Source organism: Hyalella azteca, unplaced genomic scaffold (genome assembly GCF_000764305.2).
Source record: "Hyalella azteca isolate HAZT.00-mixed unplaced genomic scaffold, Hazt_2.0.2 contig15624, whole genome shotgun sequence".
Taxonomy (NCBI): Eukaryota; Metazoa; Arthropoda; class Malacostraca; order Amphipoda; family Hyalellidae; genus Hyalella; species Hyalella azteca.
This window is the reverse complement of record NW_025945467.1, coordinates 312,320-332,178: the sequence shown is the minus strand read 5'-3', so window position 1 is coordinate 332,178 and position 19,859 is coordinate 312,320. Positions and strand designations below refer to the sequence as shown.

At 40.2% G+C, this 19,859-nt stretch overlaps 1 protein-coding gene across 3 annotated transcripts in view; it reads right to left on the bottom strand.

Annotated features, from left to right (window-relative positions):
• The window catches only part of LOC108683021 (synaptotagmin-7), a 100,883-nt gene that overhangs the window by 65,911 nt on the left and 15,113 nt on the right, over positions 1-19,859 (bottom strand). The window contains exon 1 of one of the 3 annotated variants that reach the window (XM_018172294.1): positions 18,157-18,464. The exons of 1 other annotated variant lie outside the window; for it this stretch is intronic. In XM_018172294.1, the coding sequence (XP_018027783.1) occupies positions 18,157-18,414 (258 nt within the window). In that variant the 5' untranslated portion in view covers positions 18,415-18,464. Of the gene's footprint in view, positions 1-8,063; positions 8,109-18,156; positions 18,465-19,859 lie in introns of those variants that run through there. One more of the 3 variants, XM_047884566.1, reaches the window with a different exon arrangement.

Here is a 19,859-nt window from a genome sequence, read left to right as displayed (position 1 = left end):
TGCGTATACTGTTTTAATATTAATTCTGTGTAGAAATCTCATCATTGATAGTTATCCGGTAACTCTGTTGGCGCTATATTGATAAATTTTAATTTTTATCTCCAGGAAAATTTACAGCTCGAACTTGGACCATTTAATGATGGATACAGTGGATTTTGAACTCTTCTTGTAATAAATAATCATTAGGTTCGAATGACGATCTCTAGTCGTATATGATCACGTTGATGTTTGGGCCTAGTTGGCTTTCGGAGCTAGTGAGCCCACAGCAGCTTGGTAATCCGAATTTAGGTACGACTTTATTTAGCGTCACTGGTGCCATCGGCAACAAGTAATCGATCTGTTCAAGTAAGCAGTCTATAATATAATAATAAGTGAATGGATGGAGCCGACGTGATGCTCGGTCGTAAAAAAATTGATGAAGGAAATTACACTAAGTCGGACCAATTATTTTGAATAGAATGGTGAGTGTGGGAGGCCTTTTTAAAAAATAAAAAAAAATTATTTTGAAGCACGCAAATTCAGAAAAATGTTGAGCTTTGCAAACAAAAAAAAAAGTCACCGATTTTCGTATAATTCAGTATCAAATCTGAATACAACTGGAAAATATTCAAAATAGTTTTATATTTTACTTTCCTTTAACTTGAATAAATCGAATGGAAGTGACATCGATGGAAAATATTATCAGGAGCTTGTCCAATAGTACGCGGGCTGCAGTCGAGTCAAATTTTTTTATTTCTCTTTGGTTATGAATAATTTCATACAGAGTATGAAAAACGAAATTCATATCGTACACTGCCATATGATGCTTAGAAAAATGATACGCCAGCATAGTATATGTTCTATCGTTTCTTGTGGAGCACATCGAGCACGATAGAAGGAATAGCATTCCGGAAAAATGCTTCCAGAAAAAATAAATGCCAGAGTACAAATATTCCAGAGTTCATTGTAGAATCTGGATTTTTAATGATATCCGGGACACAATGAGCAACTTTATTCCGTGACGTTCAATATATCTTGCAGAAAATGTATAGTACATCTGTCACATAAATGACATGGTATTTAAGCCAGGCAATAACCTCGGCTTTAATGAGAAATGATGGACAAAGAATCACGATTCTTCCTTGCGATTAACTATTCCAATTGCGCCCCAGCGGACTAAGAGGATTTCGAAGAGGTTTAAAGTAAATCCAGCACCACAGATCATCAACGGTACAAGAATAATTGAACCAGGGTAATCCATTTATTTAATTAAACTGCGACTAAGAGACATATTTTCTATTTCTTCTTTGCCTAAGGTCGCGTGCTGTAATCAAGCAGAGGGCCAGCCCCAAGAACTCGTTCACGACAACAAGAGAAATAATTTCAATTTAATTAACCGGCGCACTATTATAGTCCAATAATTTAATTTAGCACGATCGATTGTTCTCAAGTGAAATATAAATCTTGAAATCAGTTAGACATTATGAAAACTTCAAAATTAATCGTGGACATCACGCTGTGCCCAAAGAAGTGCGCTCTTGCAGCTGTGTACCTACAAAACTTGAGTATGAAAATCGAAAATGTTTTCCAATGTTCTCAATTAAGTCATAGTGATACCATCTTTAATTATTCTTAAATTACTCATCTAGAAGAACGATGAAATATCGGATGTTGCAAATGGCAAAAAAATAGGAAAAACAATAAATGGAACATGATCCAATAAGCAAATCTTAGCAGTAGCTGTGATGGTATATATAAATTCATCTATTTTCACCATTGAATTAATTAAAAATGCAAAATTGAATAAAAAAATTTCCCAAGTGCGCATATAAGCCTGCTACCGGTAACAAATATCGAAGGAACATAAGGTGGAGAATGTGCTACAGCAATCCATGAAACAATTAGTTAGATAACAGCGCGTATTACGACTCCTAATCCCCAGGAGAAGCTTGGAGCTCTCGCCTAACGAGCCCAACGATCGGTCTTCGTTACTGAACTTTTCTTGCTAACTCGCACATCCGTTGCGTTGGATGCGGATTGTAAGTTGCGACGACCAAATAATGCACTGGTATTGCTGATATTGTGTTTGGGTACTCCAGTTCTAATTGGCAATCGAGTTCATGAGAAATACTGAGACCGCATTTCGATTTCCGTCAAAGAAATAGAAATAATTGCAACCAAATTTGTTGTACGAAATCAGATTTTCTTAACTTAGTGTGCAAAACAAGATGGCCAGCATTTTTGACAGCGTGATAATCAATGAAACTAAACATTTACTAAGGTTCTTTTTTAACTGAAGTGCAAAAGCGCGGAGAAACATCATTGACATTACTTCTCTAGTCTCACAAAACATTGTTGGCAAGTCGTCGGTGGCGTTCTCTGCTGCTGCAATTTAAAACCCGATAAGTTTGCCGTCGCTTCATAATGAGGCGTTCGGTGCTGCAGCGTCTCGGCGGCTTCAACTTTTGTTTTAAAATACAAGATGTCGGAGATGTGGCGGTCGACTCAAACGAAACGTCGACTCAAATGTCAGGGCAAATAATTCGTGGCCATTAAATGACAGCGGCAGGCTTATTGCTCTATAAAACTGCATTAGGTAAAATAATTAACGTTTCAGTTCCAACAGCCTTAAAAGTTGCGATCAAAATGAAAGTGGTGGAAGGTTCAACAATAATTTAGAAGTAAATGAACGTTTAGTGTCTGGTTTATTCTTTCATTCCTACATAATTTACCTAAACGGGTTGATAAAAACGGGATATTCTCGTGCGTAGCTCATTTTAATCATGTGTATTGTTGTAGGCCGAGGTTCAGCAATCGGTAAAGTGATGAACGTTTCGGTTCCGTTCAACGCATAGTTTGCCTGACCCTGCCTCTTCCTCCAACGCATGGCATCGAGCATGTAACATTTCCTGATCAGTTTCGTGCGATCTCTCGTTATAGACAAGAGTGGCTGGATGCGACGGCTGTTCTGCGTTCATTGTTCTCTATCGTCAATGTTGAATTGATTCAGGTCGATCAGGTACAAATGCAGGCCTAGCAGCATCAGCACTGCAGTGCGTTACAGGCTTCTCGTTGAGAAACAGAATTCTATCCTGCATTTGTTCTATAAGAGCAGCTTGAGGTGAAACACTGTGACGAACTCTGAAAACCAGCCCAAACACATCCAATCAAAAGACGTGCTGTACCACTTGCCATCCGTCACAAAACTTTTCCGTCCTCCTCATCACATGCGTTTGCATTCTCGTGACGCAAGGCTGCTGGACCGCATATGTTTTGATTTGGTAGGACCATATAATTAGTTGATACCGTATGCTGCACCATCTTGGCAGGCCCGTGTTGATTGTGCCTTTTTATCAGGCTCGTAGGTTGCGTTTTCATTCACATCAGGCACGTAGGAATTACATATCAGGCACGTAGGTTGTATATCAGACACGTAGGTTGCATATCAGACACGTAGGTTGCATATCAGACACGTAGGTTGCATATCAGACAAGTAGGTTACATATCAGACACGTAGGTTGCATATCAGGCACGTAGGTTGCATATCAGGCACGTAGGTTACATATCAGGCACGTAGGTTACATATCAGGCGCGTAAGTTACGTATCAGGCACGTAGGTTGCGCCTTCTTATCAGGCACGACTCCGTATGCCGTCAATGGGGAGCCGTAGAGCGCAGGCAGAGCCCGGACGGCGATAAGGCTCTTGTTTATAGGATATCGGTTACGGAGGGGAGGGGGAGTCTTGCACTGAAACAAATATCAAGGCTAAAATGGAACACTCATTATCTCTGCACTGATACAGGCATCAGGCACACGGAAAATATGGAAAAAAATAGTTATTTCATTCTAATCAAAACCGTTAGCAGAATCTACAAGAATCCAAGCGTGGTGATGATTATCCTGTCCCACTACGTCGATCTGGCATAAGAACGACATTTTGAACCAAGCATCTGTACAACTATTCCTTGTTAGGCACTGCAACTAACATATTTATTCAAGTTTCCAGGTGGAAAATTATAATAGAGCCAAGTCCGCGGTCCGAACTCCGACAGAACAACATGGTAGTATAAAGTGCGGATAATAAAACCAACTATCAGTCGAGACGAGTTAGTAGATAAAGAGCAGTCATTCGAGACGAGTTAGTAGATGAAGAGCGCTCAGTCGAAACGAGTTAGTAGATGAAGAGCGCTCAGTTGAAACGAGTTAGTAGATAAAGAGCGCTCAGTCGAAACGAGTAAGTAGATAAAGAGCGATCAATCGAGACGAGTTAGTTCATGAAGAGCGGTCAATCGAGACGAGTTAGTTCATAAAGAGCGGTCAGTCGAGACGAGTTTGCTCCCAAGTCCGCCACCCGAGTTGCGGGCGCTGCAAAAATTCAAGCGAGAATTTGCCCGAGGTAAGCGGGCTGTAATCGCCGGAACCGAGGCGCTTATTTCCAGCACCCGCCAAATTTGTGGCTCAAGAAGCGGCAAAAACACCAACACTTCATCTGCTCTCAAACTTTTAACGTTTGCAAAAAGCTCAACGAAATTGAGCAGTTAGATCTCTGGGAGTGAGTTATGTTCATCAATTTATTTTTGGTTTCTATGCAGGGCTGGTAAACGTGATCATCACTTTTATTCATTTGAAAATTTATGTTTAACTCGGTGATATCATGCTTGAAGTTTCAATTACCAAATGCGGCGTTTTAATTTTTTACATCATGAAGTTAGCCGAGGCAACGATTTTACTTTATTAGCTTTAATTACGAAGAACTTGTAAATCAGAGCTGACAAATTTGCCACAGCTGCTCTGTCAGGTTAACAATTTAACGTAGGTTCACTCTTTGCACCATCAACGCGCATTGATTTTATTTCAAACAGAAATTTCGAAATCATCTTCTCAACTAACAATTTCAAAACAAAATGAGGTTTTACTCGGTTAAACATAAAATTGTGTCAAAAATACGCTGAACATTTCGCATTATACATCCCGAGTTCATTAAAACTTTTTTTCTGGCTGCTTCGGACAGCTCGAATCAATCTACGGAAGCAACTGCGGTTCCAGATTTTGTTAGGCGTTCCGCGCTTCCAAGGTTTCATTAGAAAAATAGAGAACCAATCTCGCTGTTCATTGATTCCAAAAAGGCCGGAGTTGGAATTTTATCCAACAGTTTTGTTGAAAAAGTTGCAAGGCTCGAAATACAGAACTGACAAGAACATTTTCCGCTGCTTTATAAATAGTGGGATGTTGCTCGCCATTTTTCAAGCACACTGGGACATGCGGTTTGAGCTCATGTCGTTCTGCTATGCAAACACCAGCTTCATGACTGAGCCGCGGCTCTCAGCACCACTCACAGGCGCCTGAATCGTGTGCTCCAGCGGTGAATTTTATCTTAAAATCGAATTGTAGCGAAACTCGTCAGCAAACTTTCGCCTGTTCGTCAAAATTTCCAAAACTGCGGCACCAACAAATGAAATGAACATCGCCGCTAACGACGCCCTAGCTACACGGGACTGCTCGACTAACACTAAAAAATATTTCGTTGAAACTCGAGCTGACCGGCCCGAAAATTGCATAACTTTTTATAGAAATTCGCTTAAAAGAAAATTTGTAAATAAACAACCCCTTAACTGCACACTTAATAATAATTAATGATGCGAGTGCGTCGATTGGTTAATGATCAGAGTTTGACAAAAATGTACCAAGATGACGACGAATAATAATAAACATTTACGACGAATAACATGTCAACGAATAACAATAAACTCGATACGTACCGTCATAAACTATGCAAATATATTCTAGAGCTACCTAGTGGAGCAGGACAAGCTGCGACATCACTGATGCTATCTTAGCGCCAGCGCTGCCATCATTATAGGCATCGAGAGAATTTTCCCCAAGCGAATTTATTTAAAAGGAAAGAGATGCGGCATTAGGTGCTCTTCAAAGGATCGTTACTGAGGCTTTTACCGACAGGCTCATCAATGAGTGCGCTAAAATGTCAAGGATTATAGCATAAGTCCGACTCTCAAACTCATTCCATGATCATGACTTCCACGATGACATGAACTACAGACTACATGTTCGCAATTGGACAGTTCATTTTGAAACGCGAATGGTGATTGGCTGACGTAATTAGAAATGGTTTTATTTCTTCGTGGTTGCAAGGCTTGGAGCCACGGAAGCGCTCATCGTTGGTCGGGAGCTCATTATTATTCGTGATCCTGACCTCGATTAGAAAATTAAGGAACTTTTCACGATGTAAAATTTTTGCACGAATATAAGCTTCAACATCTTACATATTTTGTCAGGAATTAATTCATATAAATTTTCTGTGCGTAACTGCGTGAGGAGTGAACAACGGACGAAAATTTTATTTAATAATTGTTTAACTGTTCCACATTGTTAATTATTTATTCAAACTGCCTTAATTAAAACTGAATGATAAAATAACAGAAATACTTTTTTAGTGTAGCGTTAATAAGGTCTTCGGGAATGAACGTCGATGAAAGAAATATATTAAGGAAACAATATTTCGAGGCAGCTCCTGCATGGAACAATCTAGACGATGGGCGCTTATACGAATGTCCAGCTTCTTTCGATGGAGATCAAAGAAACGCGAGAATGTTAACACATTCTCATTTCGATTCCTTTAGTTAAGTATTCTCCATCAAAGAAGCTCTCATACGACTCCTATTGTAAGGCGGACTCCATCAAAAGAGCTCTCACACAGATCCTTCAGCTAGGCAGATTTCCATAAAAAAAACTCTCATACGGCTCCTCAGTGAAACAGCTTCCATCGAAAAAGCTCTCGCACGGCTCCTTCAGTTAAACAGCTTCCATCAAAAAAGCTCTCGTGCGGCTTCTTCAGTTAAACAGCTTCAATCAAAAAAGCTCTCGTACGGCTCCTTCAGTTAAACAGCTTCCATCAAAAAAGCTCTCATACGGCTACTTCAGTTAAGCAGCTTCCATCGAAAAGCTCTCGTACGGCTCCTTCCGTTAAACAGCTTCCATCAAAAGATTCCTTATGAGTCACACCCACAGGCCCCAAAGACATCCCATTTGAAAGGTGATGCCGGAGCTCTCGTACGGGCCAGACTCGCTGAGCTCTCGAGAGCCTCATGCCACGAAGCCTGCACTGGACAGCACGAGACTAATGACGTCCAGTTGCTCGAGCTGCCATAATTGTGCCATAAATTGTGGTTTTTGACTCCTAACTCTGGCTCAGATTATTATTCAAATGACTGCTATTAAAAGCCGTAATTGCTATATGTATCATTGGGATGAATGTTCAAAAGATTTCACTCGACAAAACGTTAAAATAATTAAATGATAGGACATCAATTCTTCCAATATTAATAGGTACGTCTTTACGTGACCTGGTCACGTTAGGATTTAATTCGAAATTATCTTTATCTCGAACAGTGTAATAATTCTTTTCATTCTCAATAAAGCTGATAATACACGAGAATGAAAACTGACAATAATAAAAAAAACACAAATGAATTATCACAACAATCAACTAATGATAATCGTAAAAGCCAAATAAACGAATGAAATTACTTAAAAATGTAGTCAGTAACGATATTATCAAACAAGTCTGGTTTGTGAATGTTTTTTTGATGAATCGCATATTTTTCTGGAGATGCATTTACTAACGCACGTCTGATATCTATCCGGGCATTATTTATGAAAAGTAAATACATTTTTGAAATCAGTATATAAAACAACGTGGCACAAGCTGTTATAAAAATGTTATTTACTCATACACGAAGAAAGTCTGGTGCAAAAAGCAAGGATGCGCATGAACAAGCATAAGCAGAACAATAGAATTTCATTACAAGTATGGGAGTTTAGCTGAGGCATCACAAAATCTAATGTAAAATGCACATGTCGTGAAGCATCAATTGAAGTATTTCAGTCCTAAAATATATTAGATTCTATCTAAGAGTGTAACCAAACATTTTACCAACTAAATATCTCAACGATGAAGAAGACAAGAAAGAGTGCAAAGATAAAGCTTTTGTGCGTATGTTTAAGCAAGAGCATCGAAGGTAAGCGTAATCAAAATGAGCGCACGAGACTGAGAGTGCGACACTTACTGCAATATATGAGGCACCCGCACGCAGGTATTGTAGCCTTACACACGTTCATGTGAGGGATGTCGAGAGCAGAGAAAAAAATCAAGTATTAATGGGGAACATTTCAGGGAAAAACCAGGCAGAAATTCGCTAAGGGGGAGGTTTGAAAAAATTAGGACAACAGGCGTGTGCTCTGTCGGGGCCGAGACTATTGCTGGAGTTAACTTAAAAGAAGTACCTGAAATAATGATTGGTGGTTATTGAGGTCTTGAGGTGGCAAGAAAATAAAAGAATTAGGTTCCAAGAGCTGTAGTTTGTCCCATTTTTTTTATCGACCCTGAGACAATTTTGTAACATTTCGGAGGTAAAAGATGACACCGACCTGCGAGGAGTAAGGGGAAAGCGAGAAGACACAAGCGCACAAACAGAAGCAAAACGAGTACAGCACAACGAGCACAAAAACGCTTCGACAAGTCACGGCTCGATCTGTCGAGCGACTGCATCAGCATGACTGTTAAAATCGAGTGTGGGTTTGACCTGTCGAGCGACTGTGTGAGCTTGACTGTTAACACGAGTCTCTCCCTCGAACGCAACGCCTTTTCAAATGTTATTTATATTTACTGACGAAATATAAAATTGAAAAAGTGGTTTATTCTTCCAGCTGAAAAACAAACTTTAGGGAGGGGGATTTTGAATATAAATCAGAGACAGCTATCAATGTTTTTATTGTGAAACAAGGTTCGAAAGAATTTATGCAAGGGACAAAACGACAAATAGCTCTAGCCCTACGTAATATGATCGACTGTACGTATTTGGCAAGAGAAATTTAGAATCATTGGTAATAAAACTATTAACTTATGTTCGACAAAATTTTGGTTCAATAATGATTTCATTCCTTTAATAATTTTAATAAACAAAAATATTCTGATGCCCGTCTTCCCATATTCGAAGATTTAACGATAGTCGAGCAGCGACAGGACTTCGATGCACAGTCCACTATTGTACTGACAGTACAGTTGTGTGCATGACAACTAGTGATGTTGCAGTAACAGATGACAGGAATGTTAACCATGGTAGAGTGCAGAGTAAAGACACCGAACATCTGAACACACATCGATTTAAACAACAACGTCTTTCTAAAGTGACTAGAGCTACGGAACATCTGCAGCAAAAGTTGCCCGTCCTTCGTGTATCATGTTTAGAACTCAAGTAATTATAGAGCTCAGGCCCAGTGCGTATACAACGGCCCCGCGGTCTACACGAGTGCAACATCAAACAAGTATCACCGGCAACTAAAAACATTAATAAAATAACTTAAATCCGTCGCTAACGACACAAATCGAACCATGCACATTGAGCTCCAAAGAATATTTACATGAAAAATATCTATACACATTGGGATTTTTCTTGAAGTTCTTAGCAAGAGCTCTTACAAACCACATTATTTGTGAGTCAAGCTCCACATTGGTTAAGCGGAGCTTGTTTGCTACCATTTCGTTATTGTTAATGGAGGCAAAAATGTCTCATTAGGGAGTTACATTTCATCCCTGCTGGATACAGTCTCGATTGCACGATCTTTTGAATTACTCAACAGCAATTAGAAGAGATTTTAACAACTTGCCGACCCATATTCCTTGGAAAATCCAACTTAGAAAACCGTCACCAAGACCGCCAGACCACACATAGACCTGGAAACAAAGTTGACCTGAATTGTCACTGTAGATTTTCGATCTGCACCATAAATAATATCTACTTAAACAATGAAAACCACCAGCTCACTGTACTGAGACGCTGCCAGTACAGTGAGACCACAAATAAACGTCACTGAGAGAAGGAGATACGTAACAGATAAGAAACAGATACATAACAGATATGAAACAGATACGTAACAGATATGAACGGATACGTGACAGATAAGTAACATAACATTCGAGTGAAACAGGTGAACTGAACCCAAGGAAAGAGACGGAGAGAGGCGATCGATGACATAGGTTTGGTTGCATAGGCCGTAGCTGCCCACAGCTTGTGGTCTAATTATTTCTAATGAAGACAATCAATTGATTAAGGCTGGCATTTTTGCTGACAGAAAGTAACTATACATATATAGCAGGAATACCGTGAGTACTACGTAGACAAAAAATGAAAACATTCAAGACAATTATGCAATGTATGCCATGATTCTTTGGAATGACTACATTTATACATTTTAGTTTTTAATTCCGACTTCAAAGGCAGGTAATTTTTCAACATTTACTGAGTATCACTTTAATTTCATTGGAAATTATTGACCTCAAGCAGCAACGCAGCTCCCTCAAGACACGTTTGCATTACCTGCAGGGTTCTTCCACACGGCCTGACTCTAGAAAAAATACAGCCTTCTATAATCTAGGGAAAAAATATTTATTTTATCAAGTCAAGAAAAAATGCTAACGATATCTGCGGCGATGCTCAGCTTCTCCCTGCGCTCACCACCTCGCTCGGTTAACGTCAATGGCCAATTCCAGGCGACTTTTAAAAAGAACTTTAGAGGTAAGTGAAGCCTCTCACCAAGTAAACTATATCTTAGTCAGATTAGCATAACTAACAGAGCGATTCATGAAGATTAAATATGACTTTCTTAGCAATATTGTTCGAGACGATTATCTTAAGCTGTAGATCACTGGAATAGATAGCGTAGAGATAAGGTTGATCCGAGCGAGATACTTTGCACATAGAGACGAGAGGATCGCTGGCAGGTCTCTGGTAAATTGACACAGCGTTCGCCAAAGCTGAGGGGCAAGAATAGACAAATAAGCAGGTATGGGAATTCAAATTATAATATTATTTTCTAGTTACATGAACGCACAATTTCAATACGACTGAGCAAGACCTATACCGCGCCGTTAAAAACAGCACGCGCCGTTTTTAACTTTGAGATTTTTGGGCGAAGTTTAACTTTTAAACGTTGGTTAGCCCACTTACAAAGCACTTAACTGGAGTTACACGAGTGCAGGAGTAAATATCAAAGCGAGAATATGTAACAAATGAGTCAGTGCAAACAACTCACTGGCCTACCTGCCCAGTCGTAACGAAACTGCATTGCAGTGCAAGTATAGAACTGAACACTCGTCCAGCTATGGGGCTAATATCAACTAGTCTTGGTGGATACACCGTACACAGTGAGTGACCTGGTATGAGAATAAAATAGTCTATAGAAATGAACATGAGTTAGTGAAATACTTTCCACCGTGAACATGACAGGAATTGACACAAAAAAGATGAGGCGTAACAAATACAGAATGACGTCATACGGTGGACCTGGAAAATGAGTGATGGAAACAAGAATAATTAATTAGTTAAGAGCCAAAAAACACAAATATATGAGCTGGCAAGAGGTTTTCTTTGAGCAACATTGTTCTCCATCTACCAGAATCTGTTAAAAATCGTGGACCACCAGGCAATTACAGACATTAACACGATGACGACACGCACACATGAAGTTTGATGCACAGCGGAAAAATTAAATATGGATGATCTGAAGAATGAAATACACTAGATGTATGTCGTTTGAAGTTAGATTGACTGAGATTATGATTATAACAAACTATTGTTTTTAATGAGGTTGAGCTGATGAGGAAGATTGATTTCCATTTGCCTCATAAGACAAAATGCAAGAGGAAGCAACAAGGCGGAAGGAATATTGATGCCTATGGAAGATACAAGCTTCAAGCAAACGTACAAAATTGGAGATGCTTCCCGTGCTGAATTGAGAATTGCCAATTGAATTTTATTCGCTGTTGAAAAATCTAAACACTCGAAACACTATAAGGTGGCGCATAAGTATATAACACGAGGATAGAAAAACATCAAATTTACATATAGAGTCAAGACTGAATTACGCAATACACAGAATTTCTTTTATGTTTTTTTTTTGCCAAGAGGCAACCTGCAAAGCTGACGCCTTGCTTGGACTCAGGATTGAGCGCAACCTGCTGAGTCAGGCTCGGGATTATGCACGCATATTCAAGTATGGAGAGACTCGTGCTAACTGTGCTACGTTAGGGAGAACAGAACCGCTGGGAGACGTTTCCCTTACAGTGGAGCGTGACCAGCCACGTATTAGCTTGTAAAGGCAGTAGACAAGTTACTCGCCTTCTCGAAACGAAACTTAAGTGTACGCATCTTGACTATAAGCGATCCTGCCGTTTAGAAAAAGAATTTTGCTACGTAAGAAGACGTTTCTGAGTCAAGATGACACGCTCGGTTTCCACGGAAGCTGGCTTGATTTTGTTTACAATGCTTTAATAAATCTGATATTGCGGATTCAAGTGTGAGTGGTAAATGCATCCAGTGAATGTGTAAGTGAACGAAATGTTAATACAGTCTACCGCCTGTGCTACAGGCGTCGCACTTCATCCATCTCAGAGGAGGCTTTAATCGGCCATGCAAATTAGCCCACAGATTCGCGAAGCAGCAATATGCAATAAAGCATGCAGATGCACCGCTGCGAACTGCATCAAGAGAATTCACTGCGTTTTATGAACACGTGGCGCCTAAATGTTGCGTGGCCAGCGACCTCTGTGCACCTGTAAGATTATTTCGGGGGGCCGGTGATGATTGCGTATAGTATTAAAACGTTAAATCAGTAGTATATGTCATGACTTCAGATGTTGGAAATACAAAAATTTGTATTTAAGTTCGCGCATGCGGGTTAAAGAAGGTCGGAATGATTCACTAGACCATGGTGGAGTCCAACGCATGTACATAAGGTCAGGCACCTCAGTTAAAGTGTGGGGAAATTTCTACGGCTTGGATTTATTGTTCTCACTTCCTTCAACTTCCCAAATTTCTTTAGTGGCATCAGCTTTCGGTATCAGATTTTGGGTGGGCAAATAATGCCAGTATGGGGAAGATTAGGGGTCGACGAAGCTGGCTTTTCATGAAAGGGTCTAGCTTTTCTGACTGGTCAGCATTGAACGCTGCAGAGCTGAATACAGTGTACAGAGAAAGAGAAAAGTTTACGTCATAAATTACCACGTTAACTATTGAAAATCATCATATGGTTTTAGCCCAAAGGTTTTTCATAGGTAATCATATGAAAACTTTCAGTGGAGTTTATTTGAACAACTTCCCAATCTGGTTTCGAAATAAGTATGAAATGTCCAATTACATAAACAAACCTATGAGAAGAACAGCAGACTCGTGATTTTTTTGTGCGCTTGACAGTAGAATTTCTCACCAAGCGACTTACCTCAACTTTGTTATAATTGCACGTCGTTCACTTCATAATGAAACGTATCTTAGAAGGACCAGAGTATAAAGTGCGTTTATAGTAAAAAAGAGTAAATAATGGACTAGTGTAGGAGTGCATATGGCTATGGGGAGTCAGCAGGACTACCACATTTCTCCTGATGCAGTCTTTCTCGCTGGAGCGCTGAATTGATAAGGTAAACGAGGCGTCCAAGAGCTGCTTCGCCGTGAATACAGAAGCGGCTAAAGATGAAGACCACGAGCAAAGGAGCGTTGTTTTTAACACCTTCCTGCCATCCTTAGAATGGAAGCGGCCTTGAACAATGGCTTTCCTAACTAGCGAGGCCTCAAACGAGGCATTCAAACTCAAAAATTTCTTGTCCAAAAGAGAATAATTTATTTCCGAAATTCAAAGATGTACTAAAATTAGACTCCACCTGATTTACACAGAAAACGAGGCGTTACTGTTACTAAGAATGAAACGTAATGAACTTGTACGGAATAATGTAAGCAATAAAATAAATTGTAAGAAATGTAAATAATTTTTGCAAAATGAAAATCTTGCAGTTTAGCCCTCATTAGGTGTTCCAACAACTGCCCACGGATTTTTTCTTTCCCATAGAAAAAAGATCGAATTTTTGTCACGAGAGATTTCGGCAGCCTGCATATCATTCATCTTGTAATTTCACGAATGGTTTCTCGAATGTGATTAGCGACTGCGCAATGGAGGTGGCAAGCCCAGAGATAATCATGCGCAGAATGGCAATGGTGGCAGCAGACGATTCGTTGCCGCCACAGGCTGACAATTGCAACGCTGAAGCTCATTAATAAAGATCACGAATGAGGGAGACAATATTGGCCAGGATATTGGTTTGCTTAGATTAGCCCATCGCTCTAGGCCTCTGAGCTTCAGAACCGAATTTCAGACCTTCCGTGGAAACAAACACAGATCTATACCTAATCAAAAAAGGAGTTGTAGTTTTAACCATACGGGCGAAATAGAAATTTCTTCATCAAACCAGAGACGTAATGGAAAAGTTAGAGGTCGCGCCAAATTAAAGTCCAGGTGCGGAAAAACACAAATCTGAATTTTTTCGTTGTCGAATTTAGGATGGCAGCGTTTACTTCTCAAAGCAAATGAATAAAAACAGCGTGCAGGTTCGAAGCTGGAAAATAAGTGCTGCTTTTTGCATGAGTGAACACATCGCGTCCTCAGAATGTATCAAGCCCAAACTACAACTGGAAAAAATGTTCGGGTAAAAGCAAAGTCAACATTCAGGCCTAGACAAAACAATTTGTTCGAGTTGACATCGTAGGCTTTCAGCTAATGAATTCCTGGGAGCAAAATCCGTAGACAAAACCGCAGGCTTGATTGGTGCGAGAGCAAGCGAAATGAGGGACTCTGGCTGCCACACTTGGGGAAGTAAAGCGCTTCCCCAGCACAATGCACTCAAGTGACTCTTCCTCTCCTAACTCACTTTCGTTCCAATACTTATTTCAATGGGAAACACTCGACTCGATATGTAAAAAAGTATTTTCATTTCTTCTTAAAATAAGCGACTGGTTTCTAAGACGAAACTGAGTAGCACATGACTCGCAATGGAGTGAATATAGTGATGGGCACAGCCAAGTAACTTCTGAAATAATCTGTATCCGAGCACACATTGGAAAATGCCATGAAGCACAATCGAATAACCCAGCGGGCCAGCCCAGACACTCTCATTTATTAACAATTCACTTGCGTGAAGACAAACGGAAATGATTCCTTCGCTGCTACGGGACCAAGCCCAGCAGCTTGTTCCAGCTAGCGCACCAAACTGAAAGGTTTTGTGCAAGTTCATCAGCACGTTTAAGATGCTAACGCATTAGCCTGAATAATTCAGGTTAATGCGTTAGCATCTTAACAGTTTTAACATTACGTCAGGCATGCTTAGCACAATTCATTGGTAAATGTTGTTTACGTGCTTACGTCACTATTTAGGATTTGCCGTATTTTCTTGCATTTAAGTCATCGTCTGCTACAAGGCTGGTAGTTATTGGGTTATGAATTTGTTCAGATTAACTTAACAATGAATTTTGTCTTTGTTCAGATTTGAATAACTAATTCACGCTCATACTAGGAACATATTTCACCAATTATTAGCAACTGCGGTCTAATTGGACCCGGAACCATGGTTAACTTGAATTCTTTTTCGAAGTTGAATAAGTGAACTCACTGGCCGTCTGTAGAGATGCTGCAACTTTTAATTTATTTCTAACTACAAATGTAACATGGCAGTGATCATGATAGCGTCATTCTAAAACGTATAAAAATAAAGCTTGACGCACATTACAACCGTACATCACAGATAAGAATAATGATGCACGGCATCACGGTCCGGCGCTGCGACTGATGGCTGCAGATGCACCATAAATTCGAGTAGAGATTTAAGAGCAGTTCCCCCGAGACCGGCGCTGGACGCTTGCTGTCTCTGGGGCGTCGTTAGCATCACCATCGCCGCCTCCTTGACGGCATGACGAGGAAACTGTCTTGGGTCGTTGAGGAACGTCAAGCACTCAGAGGGATGAGAGAGATTTTGTACAAATAGCTATGCACTTTCTGTCCCTGGCTGGGTAATCCTGTCCTAATAATTTAGCACGGCAAAATTTTGTAGTGTTTATTTCTAAAAGTAAATAACTTTTTGGACAGCATGGCATTTATTTTTCTGAATGAGAGTGCGATGCAATGTCATTGAGATGCAGGGCAACGTCGTGCGTGCGACGCACTGCCATGTAGGTGTAGAAGGACGTGTGATAACGCAAGAGAGGGAAAACAAATCCGCCGAGAGAAAGTTACGACTTCGTCCGGTGACAAAGTTGCAACAGTGCAGCCGAAGTAAGGCGAAGTTTACAGCGCCGGTCGGTGCGCAAGTTGACAACAACAACAACCGACGTCACATTATATATAATGTGAACACGATAAGCTATAAAGTTGCACGATCTTCTCAAGTGTCTTTACAATAAAAATAAATAAATACAAATAACGTTACGTCGAAATAGAGAAAGAATAATTTCAGAAAATTGGTCTCGCCCATTCTTGATGGAAAATCAATGTAGAAGAATTAAAATATATCAAAAGGTAGAAATAGAAGAACAGTTCCATTATTCGCGAAGAAAATTACAGGCATACAGGCAGATGTAAATTGTAAGGCTGGTAACTCAATTAGAGATCTTAAATATGCAGGTATATTCGTCTGTTAAGTGACGCTTCCAAGCGACTAAAAAGGAACCTGACACCGAGGCTCACACAAGAGCTCAACGAATTAAATTTTCAGCGCATCCTCTGCAAATAAATCAGATCGCGTAATATTTCTGTTTTAATTATGCGAGACGAGTTACTGACGTCTAACTTGATGATAAAAAGCTTCGGTTTTCTACCTTCATTCGCTCAATGAGCAGGTCGCATTTATTAGACATGGGAATGCGTTGCATTAATTAGACATGCGAATGAATCGCATTAATTAGGCATGTGAATGAGTCGCATAATTAGACATGTGAATGAGTCACATTAATTAGACATGTGAATGAGTTACATTAATTAGACATGTGAATGAGTCGCATTAATTAGACATGTGAATGAGTCACATTAATTAGACATGTGAATGAGTTACATTAATTAGACATGTGGATGAGTCGCATTAATTAGGCATGTTAATGAGTCGCATTTATTAGGCACATGAATGAGTCTCCTTTATTAGGCATGTGAATGAGTTACATTAATTAGATATGTGAACGGGTCACATTAATTATGAATGTGAATGAGTCATATTTATTAGGCATTTGAACGAGTCGCATTTATTAGGCATGCGAATGAGTCGCACATACTAGAGGTATGAATGAGTTGCAGCTAAATTTACTTAGATGAATTTAGGCGAGCCCAAAAAAATTTGCCCCGAAAATTCAGTATGATTACTTTGAAAGAAATAATAAAAGGCCGGAGAAATTTCTATTAGCTCATAGCCAAAGGTATAAAAAATTGCATGCGAGGGAAAACACGGGCAAAAACACTGAAATGGCAATTGGGTGGATGAATGGGTGAAAAATGCAGACGTTGAAAGCAAAATTAGAGTATTAGTAAGAACGCGAGATCGAAGAAAAACAAAATATTTCTTACAAAGCAAGGAAAGGATGACAATTAAGGAGGGGATGAGAAGGGGGAACGATGGAGAAGGTAAGGCAGTGAAAGAAAAACAACACAATTAGTAGCACAACGAAATTGGTTCATAATACAAGTAGTGAGGAGGTTACGGGCTATATTAAGACACATTATACGTGTATTTTGTATTAATTAAGACAAATAATTTTCAAACTAATTTCTAGCCTGGTTATAAATGACTGCTCCAAATGAGGCAATCAATGTCTAGAAATATTTTAAATCAGCAAGTTTGAATCAATTAAGAAAAGTAAGAAATTTTAAATAATTCGGGCCAGTTAATTTTTTTCTTCTTTACCAGGTAATGCGCTGTTGACTTAAGCCCAGATGTTGACTTCTATTTAACCTCCCACAAATAAATGCTCAAGGCTGTTGCTAAGCGGGACGGGAACGAAAGAAATTAAATTACTTCTGATTAAAAGCAGGAAAGCAAGTGCGAACAATTCAACATTATCTTTCTCCAAGACTGCGCAAAAGCGAATTAATCAGTATACGAGGGAGCGACTTTATTGTGAGGGAGCGAAGCAAACTAGACAAGAAGACGTGGCTTAAGCCTGATTAGGTGGCGAAGGAGGGAGGGAAAAGTTTACAATTAACCTGACTTGATGAGAATTTTTCCGCGTTAGGGACGAGCTCATCACGATTTTTGGGGATTCTAGCCGACGATAATGAGGCGCCAGACTGAGCACTTACCACGTTGCTGGGCTGTCGTGCTAGGGGATGCTGAGACACAATTGAGGAGGAAGGACCGCCTGCTCCACTTGGGGTTGTGACGCTGCTTCCCCCAGCGTATCTGACGGTTGTGGAAGTGGAAGAAGTACCGGTGGACGTCCCGCTTGTGGTGGAGGTTTTGTCGTTATCAGTCGCGACTTGAAAGAGACCGGCGGATAAGCTGAAGGACTTCACGACCGAGGAGGTGAAAAGTCTTAGCGTGCTGAAGGATTCGCCCATTTTGTTGGTAATAGTAGGCGGTAAGGCGCCCGTTGGTGTGCCTGCCTCGCCATTGCCCGACGTGCTTCCAAGCGACACGACGCGAGACGAAGAAGCGCTCGACGCGACTCTCGACGCCGTGCCGTTCCTAGACCGCGTGTCGGCCGATGACGAAGAAGCGGCGGCGGCCGCCAGGTCGCTGCTCACACTCGAGCTGGCGCTGTAGCGGCCCATCGGCATGGCGGAGGCTGATGCAGCACTGCGGTCTTAACGAATTTTCGTGCACGCACGCAATTCAAGTGTTGAAGTTGCTAGCAATCAACCGAGCCTCTGAGCTCCGTCGAAGTCTTCCATGGTGAGTCGAGACCAATCAGGAAAATAATTTTAAGGTTACGTCCACTCCTATACAGGGTCTTGAGAGGAGCCAAGCGCTACAAAGAGGACTTCTCAGGCACATACAAAAGAACGATCACTGGATCGAAAACTTGTGTCGTAAGAATCTTCGTTGGTCAAATACAAGCACAAATTTCTTTCACTTTTGTTTCCAATTATGCATAATTATTCTATCATAGTATTACAAAAATAGATTACACTCATAGTCACTGTATCTCTAGCCGAAAAATTGCAGACAAGAATGAACCATTTCGACCACTCTCGAATAAACTTGATTGAATATCTTATTTGTAAACATATATGATATTCAACATTGGAGAAAACATTTCGATACTTACCTTATAAACGCGCAATCGCTAACTTCAACGCTAACAATTGTTAAGTGGTTTATAGTACAAGTTTAACGTGCCAGCGATACTGCAGCTGCTTACCCACAAATGATATGCAACACAGAAATTAGTCATTTAACAAGTTTACATTTTATTGCAATGTTATCCAGTGCGACCCTTGCGAGCATGAAACTTTATTATTATATTGCAGTGCATTTTCCTCCAGCAAATGGCAGGATAAATTGTTAATAAAAGTCTGCGTTGTTTCAAACAGAAGAAAATGTTGGGATTTTGTTGCGTGGTCCCTGAACTTATTTTCCAGCGAATAATTAAAGTCAATACGCAAGAGAAGAGGAAACGAGAACGCCGAGCTCTCAGCCAAGTTTCAAGAGCAGTTTGAGATCCTCCAGTTTCATCGACAATTCCCGAGTGTCTGTCTTTGAATTATAGAATACGAACTTTAGGAGCAATGCGACCGAGTGAGTGTTTCCACGCATGGACAAAATTAGGATAAACTCTACTAGTACACGGTGAGCGTTTCGGTAATTCAACATTCGATGATGAAAGAATTATAAAAAAAAAAATTCAAAATGAATCGCGTTATGACGTTCACGATTTCTAAAAGGTTTTATTAAAAATTGAGGATGCGACAAGTTTGCAGACTAAAAAAGCAACATAGATATACGAAATAATGTTATGCTAGTAAGAAACAGTGAAGCAGCGTTCGCGTTTTCTTCAGTGACC